Source organism: Calypte anna, chromosome 2, assembly GCF_003957555.1.
Source record: "Calypte anna isolate BGI_N300 chromosome 2, bCalAnn1_v1.p, whole genome shotgun sequence".
NCBI classification, from domain to species: Eukaryota; Metazoa; Chordata; class Aves; order Apodiformes; family Trochilidae; genus Calypte; species Calypte anna.
Window position 1 is genome coordinate 130,191,502 of NC_044245.1, and position 18,713 is coordinate 130,210,214.

The 18,713-nt window shown below is 37.0% G+C and overlaps 1 protein-coding gene across 1 annotated transcript in view; it reads left to right on the forward strand.

Moving 5' to 3' along the window:
• SPAG1 (sperm associated antigen 1) overlaps positions 1-18,713 on the forward strand; it is a 40,073-nt gene that overhangs the window by 9,578 nt on the left and 11,782 nt on the right. Inside the window, 7 exon segments of the mRNA XM_030445483.1 lie at positions 1,582-1,712; positions 2,341-2,447; positions 3,011-3,173; positions 8,666-9,136; positions 9,519-9,615; positions 12,294-12,446; positions 16,842-17,017. Coding sequence (XP_030301343.1) covers positions 1,582-1,712; positions 2,341-2,447; positions 3,011-3,173; positions 8,666-9,136; positions 9,519-9,615; positions 12,294-12,446; positions 16,842-17,017 — 1,298 coding nt within the window.

An 18,713-nucleotide genomic window follows, 5' to 3' on the forward strand; every position in this document is an offset into this window, starting at 1 on the left:
GAATTCTCTGTTCATCCCGGCTTGTATGCTTGCTTAACTTCTGCACATTGGAAAGGATCATTCTTGTGTTTTCAGACAGCTGTCCTTAAAGATCAACACTTCTTCTGGCATTCTTTGACCAACAGGACAACCTCCCTGTAATAGTGCCAAGCATATTCCTGAACAGGCAAAGATCTTGCCTTCTGAAGTCCAGGGCTATAATTCTAGTATTAATCTTGCTCATTTCTCCCAGAATCCTAAACTCTCACCACCTCATGGTTTGTGTAGCCAATGCTATTGTTAACTTTTCCATTCCCAACTACTTCTTGATTATGAATAACAATTCCAGCAGCACATTCCCCCTTGGCAAGTTTTTGATTGTGTCAAGAAGTTGTCTTCAGAAATTTCACAGATTGGTTTTTGTGCTTTGTCATTTTGCCTTTCCAACAGATTACCAGAGTGGTTCAGGTCCCCACAGGAACCAGTTCCTATCTGTAATTGTGAAGCTTCCTTTAATTGCCTGAAGACAACTTCATCTGCTTGCTTTTCTTCATCAGGCAGTCTGAAGCAGGTGCTAACCATGATGTCATCAGATCTGTCTGACCTCTTTTTCTTAACCATCAGCTCTCCTTGTCAGTCTTTTGCCTGTTCCAAGACAAACCCTGCTGGTTCCAAGACTAACCTACACATGTAATCTCTGCTTAGACTAGAATGCATCTCCTCCTCATTTACCTTCGTAGTCTTTTTCAAGAGCCTGCATGCCTCCATTGCAGCACTCCAGCTATACAGTTTACCCCACCTCTCTCTTGTTATCTCACCAAGATCAGAGCAGCATGGACCTTTTATTCTTTTTTGTTTCCCATGCTTTGTGCATTTGTGCACAAGTACTTGAGATTGTCCTCCAGTCATGCTTTTTTTTCCTCAAGGAAAGTGTGAGAATCCCTTCCAGTATCCAGAATATCCAGAATCTCTTGCCCTCAGCATTTTCTTACTGCCCCCTTTTCCCAGTGACCACAGAGTTCTTCTTGCTAAGTTACCAAGGGTTTTCGCAAAGATGACATCAGTGTGTCATATGGGTCCCAGTTGCCCTTATTCCTTGGAGGTGATCCTGTTGTAAACAGGAGCTAAAGCCTTGCCTACACTACCAAACATGCAGCCAGACATGGGCCTGAATGATTTGTTCAGTGCTACCTGAGTCCTTCCCTTCTATAAGCAAGATGAAGAAGTATATGTGGCCCACCTCATGCTCTTCATCAGTCTCCAGAGCTCTGCAGTTACTCTTGATAACTCTCAAAGGTTTCATTTGGCACTTGCGTTTGAGTCTACATGGATGGCAGCATGAATAAATATTTTAAGGGACAAATGAGTCATGGCATCTTCTCTGCATTATCTCAGGTCTTTGACCTGGCAAGGCAAAGACTTCTAAGGATGGTAAACCTAGTTGGTGGATGGTTGCCTCTGGTCTCACAGGAAGGTATTTCTAACCACTGTTGTGGTTAGAATAACAGTATTAATATTGCTTTCAGCTTCCAATACTGAAGTGTTTGTACAGTTAGGTATTTTAATGATGAGACTGTCATGGTCAAAACTCCCCTTTTTCAGGAGTATCTCAGTAATGCCCACAGCAGCTGCATATAATAATAAAGCTCAAGCAGAAATCAAACTTCAGGACTGGGACAGTGCTTTGCAGGACTGTGAGAAGGTGCTAGAAATGGAACCTGGCAATGTAAAAGGTAAAGCAGAACATAAACCTATCCTTCTATGTATAAAATGATACATATCCATTCATGCTATTAGTTGACTTAACTGAGCTTTAAATCAAGTCCAAATATAAAGAAGGAAACAGCTCCCCAAAGTAATTTAAACAGCATTTTGGGGGTTGGGGAAGTTTTATGAAGTACAGCTTGTTAATCTCTTATAGGTATTCTTATGCAGTAGCATGGGACTAACTCTTTGTTTTTACATTATGAGTATGAGTTTGTGCAGCACCTTGTTTCCATAACACCCACACTAAAGTATTAATTACTTTAAAAGTGATACAAAAGCAACGAGAGTTGCTGATTTAATCCTTTCCGAAGGCAAGGAATTGAATTCAGCCAACTGTATTTCCATGAGAACAGGGAAAATATTGGAAAAATATGAAAAGGTGCTCCAGAATTCATGATTGATATCTCAGAAAGGTGTCATGTGAAATTGCATTGTTAAAAATGAGCAAGAGAACAGTTATTACTAATGCAGTCATTATGAAATAAATGCAGAATTAAAAAAATGTTTTACACTTAATATGTCTGGAAAAAGTAGTGTATTTTTAGCCACTTTATGCTTTTAAATACATAAATATTACACTTTATTCCTTTTGAGCTCTGATACGCCGGGCCTCTGTACACAATCAGCTACAGAATTACCAGACAGCTATAGAGGACCTGAAAGAAGTATTATGTGTTGAACCAGAAAACACTATAGCTAAGGTAAAGATGGGCTGAGTATGGCTAGAAGAAGTTTGTGTACAGTTGTAGTAAAGTGAGTGCAGTTTATATTGTTTGATTTGAATGTGAGTTTGAATGTGGAACTTAGGTATTTGAATATGTTCACATCTTCTGTTAGCTGCTTAATTGTCAGAACATGTGGACATAAAAGTCCTCTCTCTCATCGTAATTTTGGTGCCCAAAAATTTACTGCTGAACACTGGTATTAGTGTCCTAGCTGATGAAAGGTATTCTGGTATTTACCTCAAAAAGATCCACTGGAATAGGGGTGCTTAGGTTTGACACAAAATTTCTGAGAAAAGTCAGAAGAGACGCCAAGCTTTTATTTTATTTTTATTTTATTTCTAAAAGACTGAAATTGAGTAGTAACCTTGGATTTGATACTGACTTTTGGAAAAGTCATGTTTGTTTTCTCTGGTTTTATATTGGTAATGTTTATCTCAGAAGATCTTCAGGATCTTATGTGGATTATTTAACATAATGTAGTACAATTCATAAGCCTACTAGAAAACGCTTCTGCACTTACTTCTTTTTATGTATTGCAGAAAAATCTGTTAGAGATTGAAAAGAAACTGAATGGTTTAAAGCCTGAATCTGAGACTGAAGGCAAAGGAAAAAGAATACAGATTCAAGATATAGAGGATTCAGAAGGTGATGAAGAAAGAGGGGAAAACAGAGAAGAACATGAAAGAAGCAGAGGAGAGAAAAGTAATGTCATGTTATTTCTTATTTTATTTTACCCTGATGACAAAATAATTGCCTTTGATATTGCAATGTTTATTCACACAATTCATCCATATTTGTTTGGAAAGAAATTTACCTGTTTCAAAACTAAAATAACATTCACTACTTACAGTTGATCTGAGTGTGAAATTTACAATCCAGTTTTATCTTTGGAATTATTTCCAGAGAGGATATAAAGGACACACATGGAAACTGTTGCTATAAATCACCTACTTCTCTGTCTCCTGCATAATTTTATACTTACCACTCATTGTGGACCTTTTGACATGTTGTGAATTTCTTCAGGTATTAGCAAACATTTTTTTCTTCAATTCTTTCTCTTGCATGGCTCACCTGCCTTTCTTCCACCACATTTTTCTTCAGCAGTTTTCCTCTCCTAATTGGATCAAAGTGTGTAAAAATTTGATTTTTTTTTTTTATTGTTTGTTTTGAAAGGTATAAATCTTTAGTTGTTTTTAGTGTAAGAGCTCTGAGCTCTGTGTGCTCTGAAATTATCTGTTAGAGGTAAACAACATGTAATTCTTGCACTGTCTGTAGCTTACAAACAGTTGAAGCATAACTCCCATTCCTATACTAATGTATGATGAAATGCAAGACTGCTGAGATTGAACTACTGGTGGCACGATCAGACTTTTCTGAGGAAGTGAGGAAGCAGAGGTTACTGAGCCTTGCACTGGCAGGTTGCTTTTAGATTCACCTGCCTATAAGGGCTCCAGCCTGCAACAGAATAACACCCCTGGGTTGATTTCCACCCTTTCTTCTTTCTGTTGGTTCTTCAAGGGATGACCACTGTGGCTTTTGTGTGGTCATGGTTCTTTGTCTTGAAATTAAATCAGTCTTTGGGTTTTCCAGCTTAACTGTGAATATTAGAGTGTATGTGTGTTACATAGTAATGTATTATTTGCACAAGAATGTATTGAAAATACGTTTTTTAAAATCAGCAGGCACCCACAAAGTCTTCTCAATGAAAACCCTGGAAGAAAGCACGGATCATGTCCCTAGTCTTAAATACGAGTTAATTTGGGGTTGGGTTCCTTGAGAGCATTCATCTGACTAAGTGCCTTCTAGCTCCATAGGAAGACTCCCATTCTGTTAATGAAAGGTTAAGCTTTTAAACACAGGGAAGATTGTCCACTGATGTCAGTCTCATACGTGTCCATGCGATATACATAAGTATCTTTGAGATTTAGGAGGCAAACAGCTGCAGATTACTCTGTGTTTTAAAGTACAACTGGAAAGAAACACAAAGTCATTTCAGTTGTTGAATAAATTGTTATGTTCTGTAAACCTAGCAGCAATAAGTAGACTAAGTATATATCTTCTCCATACATGTAGTCACGTAGTCAGAGTGAGTCCAGTAATCCATGTATTCTAGTCATGTAGTCACATTTATTAAGACTCTAGTTTGTAAGCCACATGCATTCCTACTAAACTTTTAATTTTGAGTTTGAGAGAAAACCAAGAAAATATTTTTTGCTTTACCTTTGAAGAGTTGATTTGTCAGCTTTAAACAAAGCAGTGTAAATAAAGTGTAGTGTTTCTTCATCTTCTATGTATCTGAAAGCAAAAGCAAATAAAAGCCTTTTGTTAAAATAGAAATAAAAATGGCTTATGTCCTAGAGACTGTAAAAACTGGTATACAGGCACTGTAAAAACTAAAGTCCATGCATGTACTTGACAAAGTACCAAGTACTATTTTCTTTATGTTAATCCTTTATCTGACTTCAAGTTTCACTGCCTATGTGGTATTCACTCTACTGGATGCCACAGCAGTCAGCTACAGAGCATAACTGTGATTTTTTCCGGTCTCTTCTATCTGTTAACACCAAATTAAGGTCTTTACCATTGATGACAAGTACCATGATTTGGAACATTTCTTAAATTGAAGATCTTCTCTTTGTGTCAGTTCATTATCATGAGACTTTCTTTTCTTTTACTAGATTGTCCTTTTTTCGCTATGCCGAATAGGCACAAAATTGCTCTCTGCATCCCTGATGAATTATGTTCTGTGTTCTCAACTGATCTTGACCATGTATGTTTCTCTGAATAGGCTTTCTGCCCTTAAGTAAACAGAGCTGTTATCATAGTGACTGATCCGCAGCTTGGCTAAACAAATAGCGGTTGGTAATCCTCTTGGAATTTCTACTGTAGGGTTTCTAAACTTGCTTTATGAAATGCACATCTTCAGATAAAACTGTATTCTTTTTCTTTACATTTTTACTTTTTCTTGAATCATTCCGTGTGCAATAATGAAATGTTTATTTGGTGTTTCAGGTAATTCTTCACTATATGTATTAATCATTCATGGCTTTTTACAGAGAACAATGAGTGAAGTCTTAGATTTGCATTTTGGAGTTTCTGACTTCTTGTGAAAGAAAACTTCCTGGGTAGTGACAATTAGAGTTCTTTCTTACTCAAGCAATCAGTTGTGCTTGCTGTTGTATTTTTTGCATTCCTGATACTGCTTTCTGCTGTCCTCTATCACAGGCTCTGAGAGAATGGAGATGTTACCTGTTGGATAATGCTTACAGGTTGCGCTCTATCCTTGCTTACTTGATCTTCATGCCACAGATGAATTCACACTTACACAAATCTTATGTATAAACAAGTGTCATTCCCATTGCAGCTTTGGATAAATTGGCTGCTTCTGTTCTCCTTAGGGTTAGGAGCCTTGCTGTTAAGGTCTTGTATGAGGACACTTGGTCACTTTGTTATCCAACATTGTAGTTATTCTGTATTGTTTGATCCTCTGTCCAGCATGCTTGTTTGTTTGTTATTTTTAATTTTTAGAATTGTAAACTCTGAAGAAGGAGCTCTCATGTATAATGAATACATATAGCATCTAGCACAATGGGGCCCAACCTGCTGTGACTTTGAGGCTCTATTGCAGATCTATGAATATGAGAATTTAGATCATGTTAAAAGAAAAGAACCAAAAATTAACTCTAGAGTTGCATATCCTGAAGTTGAGAAAACCCCTCAATTACACTGGTCAGTAAAAATGTTTACCAGTAAATATTTTTTAATTCTTTACAAAAAAAGATTGTTCCTAAGCAGAGAACAGAGTTCTTAGATTGTTCTGGCTCTGAGCAAGCCAAGTGCAATCTCAATCAGCTAAAACAATTACATTTAATACAGAAGTACAAAGCAGATGTTTGCTGACCATGTGTGGCACAAAAGTGAGAAACTATTTAAAATTATAAAAAATTAATCTGCAGAGACTTGAACCATTCCAGTTGCCTTCATATGTCGCTAATTTAGAGGAGATAAGAGTTAAAAATGTTTCCTGGCTTCATAATAGGCAAATTCATTGTGAACTAAGCTTAGATACATTGCTTTTCATTCTGCCATCACTATTTTGTGCCTGCTTTGGCAGGATAAAAGCTTTGTGTAGCTGGAAATTAATTGTGAATTAAAGACAATATAATCAATTATAAAAAAATACTTCAGATATTCCTTTTAGAGTATCCAGTGGCTTTTATTTAAGTTCCTAGCTTTTATTTACTGTTATTCTGTTATTCTGGTTAAAATCCTATCAATACTTTTTGGTTTTGTGTTCTGTTTTGATTTTGAAGTTCATAAGCAGTGATTTTTATTTTTTTTAAGGCAAAAACCTAGAATACTGCTTTAATGAACGCTTTTTTCTGTACAGACCAAGACAGGAATATTAAGTTATAAACACTGAAAGACAATGAAAATTAGATTTGAGAAATATATCTATAATTTTGTGCATGTTTACTCAGTCCAGAAATATGTAGGCAATTACCATAACCTGACTGCTAAACAAATTAATTATTAGCATTCTTACTTTGAGGTTGACTTTGAATGCTTTAAATGTTTCCTGTTTAGTTCAGGATTGGTTCTGTGCGCTTCATATTCAGGAAATTTTCTTCTATATTCAGGAAATGATGTTTGCATTTATGACATTTATGACATTCACATCATACATTATCTGCCTTCCCTTTTTTTTTTGTCTTTAGCAACTGGGGTGTTTTTCAAGACTGTTTTGATGTGGTTTCTTTTCAAAAACCTTGTCCCGTCACCTGTTTGTCAGTGACATTTAAAATGTGGGGTGTTGGGGTTTGTTTTTGTTTTTGTTTTTTTTTTTTTTTTGTTTTTTTTTTTTGTTTGTTTGTTTTGTTTTTTTGTTTTTTTTGTTTTTTTTGTTTTTTTATTAGAAGGTATGTGAAGTATTCCCTGCTTTGGTGGACATAAAATGTATATGTTTTAGCATTTGTCCTAAGGAAATTATTATTGTAGTACTACTGTCTTCACTCATCTGCCCAGCTAGCCTTTTACCCTCATCCTCCTTACCAAATAGGCCTTCAACTTCTTTTAGCATATTTAGCATTGCCAATTTTGATGGATTGATGGATGGAAGTTTCAAATATAAATAATTTGCTTTAGGTTTTGCCAAAATGTCTGTGTGGATAGAATAGTTTTATCCTATCATTGTTTTCACCTGCAGAGTATGAGCTTGGTATGAAACATGATATTTCAAATCAGATGCCATAGCTATGAAGGGATGCAGTTGGAGCTTTTTTCTATGAGGCACTAGAGAATCTATTGTTTTATGAGATAGTGTTGAGTTTGGTTTCAGTAACATTTTGTCCATTTAAAAAAAATTACGTAATTTGGGACAACCTGAATTTCACCCATGTCAAACCAGCTTCAGAAGTTTAATTTGATTCAGTTGGAGGTACCACTCCAATATATGAAGGTATAAAAAAATTGTGTGGGACAGATGAGCACATCAGGTTGAAGGAAGGTGAAAGCCCAGCATCTTAACATCTTACGAAAACAGTTGCCTTTGTGTGACAGGTGGTATCAAGAGTCAGGCTTTCTGCTGAAATCTGTGTCTGTATACTGTGGTGGTGATCTGTTAGGAACTCAGGTGAATAAGAAAATTATATATGTTTGTATTTGATACCTTTCATGTATGTTTTGGCGGTTTTTTACAAATTAAGAATAGTTGTGAAAACAGAATTACCAGAAGTGTCTAAAAAGACTTTTCGACATTGTTTAAAAGAAACCTTTTTGAGAAATATGTTTATAATTTTTATCCCTCCTATTCTATGTTGTATTTGAGGAGAGTTTTGAAGGGTTAGCTGCGTGTTCGAATTTCAACATGAGAGCATTTTGATTTAGTCCCAGTATTGTAATAGCCCGTATTTAAAGAGTTAAGTTCCAGGTGAACTCTGTACCATTGGGACACTGCAGAGCAGGGTTTTTTTTAGGCAGGAGGAATGAGATTCCCGTGTTGTGTTCTCACTAATGAATCTCAAGTTACAGGTAAGTAGGGATTTTTCTGTGTTCTTGGAAGTGTTGTCTGAGGCAAAATCTTGGTAACGTTAAGATGCCTGGAGGATTTGTAACCGGGTACACCCCTCCTTGGCCAGGACGATAGTTTCTTCTGATGATGCAAGCTCCAACTCAGGTCATTAACTTCCCTGCAGACACCGCCGTGCCACTGAGAGGAGAGGCGGCGAGCGCGGCGGCTGCGATGGGGAACGCGCATAGAAAGTTTCATAGCAAAGGAGGAGGCAGTAAGACGGAAGACAGAGAGACACAAAAGCAGAAGGAATCCTCCGAGAGCCGATTAGAAAAAGGCACGCCAGAGAAGCAAAAGCAAAAGCATTTGTCAGACCATGAGGATGAAGTGAACGGCTACGTACGGAGTGACCGAAAGAGTGAAAGCCCCGAAGTGAGGATCCGCGGATCGCCGGGAGCAGGGGCTCAGCCGGGTGATGCTGCCGCCGCTGCCGCCGCCGCCGCTGCTGGTTGTGGTGCTTGTGGTTCTGCTTCACTTCCTTCGACTGCAGCAAAACTCAGAAGTGAAGGAAACGAGTTATTTAAGAATGGACAGTTTGGAGAAGCTGCGCTGAAATACTCAGAAGCAATTGAGTATGTCACCGGTCGAGGTGAGTGCAATACCTTGTACTTAAATCTAGGATTCTTTCTAGATTTAGGCTACTTAAAAGGAGCTACAAATGACCTAACCTAGCCTATTCATGGATTTTTCGCAGGAGCATCTGTGCAGTAAATTCTTTGTCATCATTAGAGGATCACTTCTTACAAAATATAGGAAGCTGCATGAAATAGTATTTTCATTTCCTCAGGGTAGACCTGTTTGCTTTTATTTATGTGTTTAAATAATTGCATATTCTGGGTGAAATGATAAAGGAAAGCTCCTTGCAGCTTTGCATTGTCAGCAAACTGCATCACTGCAGTGCAGCTTACAGTATGGAAGTCTAATTCCTGAGTGCCAGTTCAGTAATGGTCTTTGATTTTAACTGTAACTTTTTCTAGAACAAAGTCCAGAGGATTTAAGTATCTTGTACTCAAACAGAGCAGCGTGTCACCTTAAAGAAGGCAACTGCAGTGACTGCATTCAGGATTGTAACAGGTAAGTTGCAACCACCCATGTAGGGCAACAACATTCCTTGATGATGATTCAACACTTTAACTGATATATATTGTTATTGCAGTTTGACTTAGAGCAGTCTTAAGCAAAGTCTGATTCCATGACTAAATTATAGGTATCTTTGTCAGTTATGTAAACAATTATATAGAACTAGGGAAGAAGTAGCTTTTAACTTACTGTCTTACTGTGAGGGCAACTGTTGGGCTTCTTGTGTACATGGAAATGCATAGCAGGATTAAAATTTTCCATACAAAAGCTGGCATACTTCAGTGATGCTCTGTAGTAATTTACATTTAAAAACTTTGTTAAGCCAGATGTTTATCACTGTGTTGTAAATTGCTTTCAATAATATATATGGTGTATATGTGTTTGTTCTCTGTGCTTGGTTTGTTGTTTTGTTTTTTTAAATATATACTTGGCATAGCTATGAAGAGAAATTACAGCTGTTCACAAATTGAGCTAAGATCCTTTGTGCTTATTGTGGCTTTTAAGGATACAGGAGTCAGAGAGAATCAGACATGTTCAATAGCTTGCAAACACTGCCTTCCTCTGAATTATTACTGTATTTATAAATGTCTTTTTAATATTTTTGTAGATGGAGTTAGTAAGACTGAGGCTTAATGTGCAGAAAAGGATCCCAAGACAGTTGAAATTTTACTAATTAAGCAGCTGGGTTTTTTACAGCACAACCCAACTCTTCAAAACCAAACCAAAACCCTAATAATAAAATATGCATGTATTGCATATTAGTTAATAAAGGTATTAATTAATATTTGGCTTACTGTATATTATTTATCTAACAGAAAAGTTTTCAGAAAATATACCCTGAAAAAATTGACTTGTTAACAATATTTTGTCAAAAAAGATGTAGGACTGTAAGCAGCTGGCTGATAAAAAAAGATGGCATACTTAATGGCCATCACATTTCCCTGTAAATGAGTTCGCACTATGTAGGACTTTAACAGTAATAAAAAGGTTTGGGGTTTTGTATTCTTAACAATTAGAAGCTTATTTTCTTATTGCTTAGTGAAGTGTCCTTAATGTTGTGGGTATTTTCTGGATAGGAGGACCCATGATGCTTAGTGAACACAACAGAGGTAGAAATAATTTAGAGACTGGGAAGCACAACTGCAGAACTGCAAACACACATGAGTTAGGCAGATCTTACATAGGCAACAAAATGTGAAGGATGTTCTGCAAACTGGTTAATTGATTTTGAAGTAAAAGAGCTTGTGGTGTTTATATTAGTGATATAAAAATAAGTATCAAACATTTATATTTTATTAAGGTCTGTCTATTTAGGGCTTGGAAGTGTATCGGAACCCCCCTGTTTGTCTCAAGGATCTGATCAGGAGTGCCTTTGATTCTTGTTACAGAAAGTGAAATAGGGCTCTTATGCACTAATGTTATTTTATTTAGTACTGAGGTATGGGTTTGGTTCCTGTCTGTGTTATGTTTGCATTGAACGCTGGAAATGTAGTTTTCCATTTGCACCGATGCTATTTGTCGAACAGCGTTGACTTTCTATGAGTTTATTTAGGGTTGGTTTTTTTTTCATTCTTGATATACGAGCCCAAAATTGCATTATTACTCTTCTAAGTTACAGAATGTTGAGCATTTTTGCAGAGATTTTTAAGGTCTATGGTGTTGTGTGCTGTTGTATTTTTCAGATACACTCAGCAAAATAAAGAAAAATGGAATGTTGGAAATGTTTATGAAATTGAAATTGGAAATGTTTACCCCTAGAAATCACTGTTTCTTTAGCTATATGAGGAGTTACAGTGCAAAGCCAATTTGCAGCAAAGAAGGCCTGTACTCCCAGCCAGTGTCAGCAATGTAGTCAGCAATGGATAGATGGCATCTATGATGACTGGGTTAGGTTTTGGCTTCCCTAGTACAGGAAAGACAGTGATCAACTGGAGTGAGATCAGTGAAGTGCCACTGAGGTGGTTGTGAACTCTGGAACTCATGCCTGGAGAGGAGAGGCCAAGAGAGCTGGTTTTGTTCAGCTTAGAGAAGATTGACTTGCAGGGGTCCTAAGAGCAGCCTGCCAGTAGCTATGGGGAGGTTGTGCATAGGATAGATTGTGGCTCTTTCTGGCACTGCATTATGGGAGGACAGGAAACAACAATAAAAATTGAACCAAACAGAGCTTGGACTGTGTGTTTTAGGAAAAACCTTTACCCCACGAACAGTGTGGGACATCACCACAGGTTTCCCAGAGATGCTGTTCAGCAAAGAAAATAGGTGTCACTCGTGTCATACTACATACTTTTTTTAATGTGCGTACTTCCATCTAAGGAAGAGTAAATTAAAGTCATGTAGGCAAAATCCCCATAGATCTAGGTATCCTTAAGTAAAATAGCTTTGCACTTAAACAACTGCCATTACATTAATATTTTCTTGGTGATGAAAGTAGTTTTCCAGATGGAAGACAGGGATTTGAGTAAATTGTAGTAAAAGCATTAACAATTTCATAACTGCATGCCATTCAGGGTATTCATATAAGCCACTTAGTCCCCTTTTCATTGGTTATGTTACTGTAAGGCCCAGCTGAAATCACAAAGTCATTATGTATAGTTGTATATATCATAAAGTAGTTTTAATAATAATATTTCAGTGACTGTTTCAAATCTGCATTTCTCTTTTGTTTACTCCAGAGCTCTGGAGCTTCAGCCGTTTGCCCTTAAGCCTCTTCTACGGCGAGCAATGGCCAATGAGTCCCTGGAGCAGTACAGGCAGGCATACGTTGATTACAAAACAGTCCTACAAATAGACAGCAGCATCCAGGCAGCAAACGACAGTGCTAACAGGTAAATCCACTTCCAGATTTTCTATTTGAATTGGTCCAACTGGAAAAGAAGCTCAGTTTTGTTTGGTTTATGTTTTTCCTCTGTCCTGTATTCTTCAGAGACAGGGGTTATCACAGCAAAGTGTGTTATATATGACTGGAAGACTGGTGGGTTTATTTAGTTGTTTTCCCTTAGCTTCACAGTTTTCCTCTGCCAGCACTATGTCACTTTCTGTTTTAAAAATGTAGTACTTTAATGGCTTTTTTAACTGATCCTTCAACTTGCTTTCTTTCCTAACTTGTTTTTGATACCATGCAAAGTAATATTTCAAGGTCCATAACTTTTGTCTGACATTTCTATTTCTTTTTTTAATTATCACTCTTCCTGTGGCAATTGGGAAATATGTGTTCAGTGTGCTGCAGTTCCATAAACACTGAAGTAGCTTAATACAGCATTTGGCTGCAAAGTTTAGAGGTGTAAAAAATATAATTTAATATTATTTTAACTTTAGTGTTAATACCTCCACATTAATTTTTGCTACCAAGAGAGATGTCTCAATATCTATATAATTTAAGAGTGTAAAATCAGTGCATACACACTATAGTAATGATGTTCCTGTTAACATGTAGTTAGTGCTGAAGAGTGAGGATTACAGGAATATTTATTTCCTTTTCTTTCCTGTTCCTTTTTTAGTGGGCAAAGAAATTATTTATGAAAGCAGAACAGCTATTACTCATTGAGCAGGAACCCACATGCATGCAGCTTTTAACAGTGGAATCTAGTACCTTTTTTCTTTTTAAGACAAGGCCATGTGCACTTACAATATTACTTCATTACCCAGGAGTCCATAATATCTTTAAATTCTGTTTATTTGAACAGAGGTGGCCAAAGGAGATTATGACACCTTACCATCCCCTCTTAGAAGTGTTTTTGTTTTTACTAGCAAATTGTTAGTGATCTCCCTTGTCTGTGCTGACAGTAGTGCACTTGTGTTAGTGAGGTAACTGCTTGACCTGGTACCTGTGTGATGATTAAACTTATTTTTTAAATCTTCTTGGCTTATTTTATCTGTAGATTATCTTTTCATACTCCTCCTTGTCTTGTAACTTGCTTGGTAATAAGCTTGTTTCCTTTTTTTTCCTTAACACTCTTCCTTTTCTCCTCTCTAGGCCTTCCTTATGTTTTTAGCTTCACTGCTCATTACTCTTTCCTCCCTGGCAACCCATCACCTTATTTCAGCTGCTTCTTCCTTCTTCTCTTCTGCTGGTAATTCATTTTTGCTTGCAAATTCTTAGTTTCTAAAGCACGGATCTCCTGCACAGTTGAAATTTTACTGGAATTTATTTTGTAATATTTATAATTTATTAATTAAACTGAAATTATTTACCAAAGTGATAATTTGATTTCCAAAGTAACAGACCTTTCTTTAAAATTAATTTTAACAAATTATAATATTTAGTCTACTGCCTTCTAACTTAACCTCCAACATGTAATTTAATTTTTTTTTCTGTTACAAATACTCTGCTTTTAGTGGAGAATTTCTTTGTTTTTAAGTTCTTGGGGGAAATTGTATGGTGATGCAGTAGAAAACTGACAGGAAGAACTCATCAACGCACTTGTGTCTGAGGATGGTTTTGGTAAATCATGTTAAGGTTTGTCTTTCTGTACTTACCTGTATAAAGCAGGCTTTATAAAAATCTTAGAATCAAATGGCTGTTCAGTCTGATATTTCCAATAATCTTCACATAAAATAAGTAGATTTTTTAATATGAAGCCTCTATCTGATAATAGAGAGCCTTTATTTTCTTTTGATTGCAAAATGATCAAGAAATTAAAAACGTAAGTACGTATTTTTATGAGAAGCCAACTGAAAACAAGTACGAACAATTATTTGAGTGTTTATCATGTTGATTAGGTGATGTTCAATTGTGTCTTTAGTGGTTATCCTGAGGTGATTTTTAGATAAATTGAAAGACACTTTCTTTTAACAGTGTGTGCCAAGTCACAGGAAAATGCATTTCCAGCATGCTTTTAACTAGTGGCATTTTCCTAGCTTTGTGAATATCCATGGATTTCCTACTTTGAGTATTTGAATTTCCTCTTTAGTGTTTTGTTACTTGCTTTTCACAGTTAGAAACACTACAGAAGCTTTAACGTGGAGCAGTATCTTTATGCATTCCCATTTACTGAATTGAATCTTCATTCCAGTTGTCTCAGCTCCTTCACTATCAGTTAGCAAATTGTCTTGGTAGCTTGGGAGTTTTTATTACAAAGTCCCATATGAGTATTGTACTGTACAAATAAATTTGTGATAAACTAGAAAACTGCACCCAGAAAACTGAGTGTTGGTGCTGGGGAATGAATGTCTTTCTCCCAGCTTTTTCATGAGACAGATGTGCTTTTTAAGCTAACCCCAGCTCAAAGGTACGTAGTTTTGTAAATGACTGTTCTTAGATAATTATATTACAAGAAGTTTATCTATCATCAAAGACTGCAGGGTCCTTTCAGTTAATTTCTATGAATTAGATAATTTTTGGTGTAAATTTTTAAGCCCACTATGCCAAATGGAGAAAAACTAAACAGGAGGTCAAAGGGACCCTGCTTTACTGTAGATAATTGTTATTTTCTATGGAAAATACCTAGATGTAATTAATTGCCTTTTTAATATGAAGTGCAAAGTTTTGTCCTCTATTAAAATAAACAGAATAAATCTTAGGGCTGTTTAATTTATGGTGGTGTGCCACACTTTCCTTAACAGTTGAATTCAGGCTATTAAAAACCCTATAGTTTATTAAAATTAGAGCAAACCAGAACCTGGACAGGCTGCTTTGTTGTTACGTTCTATAAGATACCTCTTAGTAATGATACAGGTAGAGCAGAGCCTCTGGGAGGGCATGTGCAGCTACCACATAGAAAAATACTTGTCCTGTTCACTTAGGACAAGTGAACAACAACTTAGAATGAAGCAACTAGGTAATTCTGTGAAATGGGATATTCTTTGTGTATTCTATATAAGGAAGCTTATATTCAATTCAGAAATAAAAAATTTTATATTTCATGGAGCATTATGAAATACATAAAAGCACATATTTCATAGCTCTTTGAACTTCCTTTTTAATCTGTACTGTTCTTTAAAATATTTTGATCTGTTTTACAATGAGGAGGATTAGGACAGGTGCTGCTGCTTCTGTTGTTTTTTCCTTCAGATCTTAATGAGAAAAGAATTTGGTCCTCAGTACTCTGCCATAGCATTATACTGAGGCTTTTTTTAATATAATTGCTACTAAAGTATTTTTTAAAACACAAAACTAAGCAAGAAGATTCAGTTGGGTAATTTATACTCATTCTATCTCATTCTTCATGTCGCATTCAGGGCTCATTCTATTTTTTTAATGTGTATTCATGTAGCATGTTTCTTATACCTGTGTTAGATGGAAGTGCACCTGATATACAAATTCCAGATTTATTTGCTATAGTATCAGCATGACTTGCTTTTTCCTCAATGTAGAGTTTTCCTTTGTTAAAGTAGGCATTAGATTTATTATTAGATTTATTAGATACTTAAGCTCATTTTGAGATTAGAAGATGTTTATCTTGCTATTATCCTCATTGTTGCTTAATATATTTTTATTTCTTTTGAAAAACACTACCAAAATTGTAATGCAACTGTGAAGTCTTCTGTGGCTTTTTTAATTATGTTCTTAGGTCTTTCTCCAAAATCTATTACAGTAATGGGAAACTACCACTTGAATGGATTTTGGATTAAACCTCTCATGTATTGAAATAGTTGACAGCCTTATGTATTTATGTTGGTTTAAGAAAGACTAAACAGGTTTTATATATTTTACTTGCATTTTTACATGAGGATAAAGAATGACCAGTTGACATATTTATGACTTGTATTTAGTGCAAGTTAGGTACATACTTTGTGACCTGCATTGTTTATTTAGAGAACTGTTGTGTAAGAGGTTTCATCTGACATTGGCAAGTTTAGGTACCACACTTTGTCTGACCTTACTGTAATCTAAACTTGTTACTAAAACACCTATGAACAGCTGAGAAGAGTAAACAAAATAAATACATCAGGTTTTTTTCTATTTCATTATTGCATGCTATACACAATATTTAGAGCTTAGTTGCAAAATCAGTCATTTGCTTAAATATTTACAGGTGACACAAGTCAGCTTCTTGTCTTCTAAATACTAGCATAAATACTCTAATAAGTGGAAGAAGTCTAGTTCTTAAATGAATGCAATACTTTTTGACTTCTGTGACAATATTTTTACAAAATAATCTTAAAGATGATTGTCCAGTTGTCTTTTTAAAAATTGGAACCATTATTCCATTTGGATGCAAGTTAATAAAGCATGAGTTAAATATGTGAAAAGTCATGTTTGTGAGACTTTTCTCTTTCAGAATAACAAAGACGTTAATAGATCAGGATGGTCCCAATTGGAGGGAGAAACTGCCACCAATTCCAGCTGTCCCAGTAGCTGCTCAGCTACACATGTGGGATGGAGGAGACACTACTTCAGAAAATAAGCCAGGAAGTACTGCAGATACCAACAGAGAAGAACAGTTACAGATGAATCGTATGTATAGCTAATGCAAGTATATATACCAACCAGAAAATAATGTTAATTGAGAAATGGAATATGATTTAATAATGTCAAAGAAAGCCAAATTAGATGATGATCTTTTATGTGATTTGATTTAATGTACTTTATGGAAGCACATCTACAATATTTAAGGCAATTTATGTAGTTTGCAGTGCGTATGGGTCAGGGTATGAGCTTATGTATGAGTTTATGGGTCAGAGTTAAAGGGAAAACAGGGGCAGTGATGTGAGAGTGGGAGTCGGCTAGAGGCCAGGATGACCAAGCAGACAGGGCTCTCTGCAGTCCCATGGGAGCATCTTCCCATGCACAGGCTGTGGTCCTCACGGGGGAATTCCAAGCCCTCCAATGTCTGCTGGAGGGACAACAGAGCAAGGCACCATAAATCCAGGAAATTCCTGGATGACATTTACTGATGACAACTTCCTTCTCCAAGTGATAGAGGACTCAACTAGAAAAGGTGCTAGGCTCAACCTAGTTCTCACTAAAAGGATGGGCTTGTGGACATTGAAGCTTAAGGGCAGTCTTGGCTGCAGGGACCACAAAGTTATAGAATACAGGATCCTCAAGGCAACAAGAAGGCTGTGCAGCAGGCTCACTCCCCTAGACTTCAGGAGAGCAGACTTTGACCTCTTCAGGGTCTACTTGGTATGGTATCATGGGCTAAAATCCTAGATGGGAGAGGAGCCCAAGAGGGCAGGTCAGTGTTCAAGTATCACCTCCTCCAAGCCCAGGACCATACATCCCAAGAAAAAAGAAGGCAGGCAAGAATGCCAGGAAACCTGCATGAACAAGGAGCTCCTGGACACACTTATACAGATGTATAAAGAAAGTCTACAGAGGGTGGAAGCAAGGGCAGGTAGTCTGGGAGGAATACAAAGAAGCTGTCCAAGAAGCCAAGGATCAGGTTAGGAAAGCTAAACCCCAGGTAGAATTAAACCTGGCCAGGACCTTGTTAAATTAAACCTTGTTGCCAAGGGCAACAAGAAGTGTTCAAGAGGCAGACTAGGGAAAATACGGGCCCTCTCTAGAAGAAAACAGGAGACCTGGTTATGCAGGGTACGGAGAAGGCCGAGATACTCAATGACTTTCTGCCTCAGTCTTCACCACCAAAAGCTCTGGCCACACCAGCCAAGTTGCAGAAGTCAAAGATAGGGACTGGAAGAAGGGAGATCCACCCACTGTAGAAGAGAAAAGAATGGGTTGAAAACAGCCTTGAGGAGAAGGACTTAGCACTGTTGGTTGATAAAAAGCTCAGTATGAGCCAGCAATGTGCACTTGCAGCCCAGAAAGCCAACCATATCCTGGGCTGCACCAAAAGAAGCGTGGCCAGCAGGTTGAAAGAAGTGATTCTCCCACTCTGCTCTTGCGAGACTCCATCTGGTGCACTGTGTCCAGTTCTGGAGCCACCAACACAAGAAAGGCATGGAGCTGTTAGGACAAGTCTAGAAGAGGGCCATAAAGATGATCAGAGGGCTGGATCACTCTCCTGTAAGGACAAGGCTGAGAGCTGGGGTTGTTCAGCCTGGAGAAGAGAAGGCTCTGGGGAGACTTTGTAGTAGCCTTCCAGTACCTGAAGGGGCCTACAGGAATGCTGGCTTTTAGTGATAGGACAAGAGGGAGTGGTTTTGAATTTGAAGAGGGTAGATTTAGGTTAGACATTAGGAAGAAA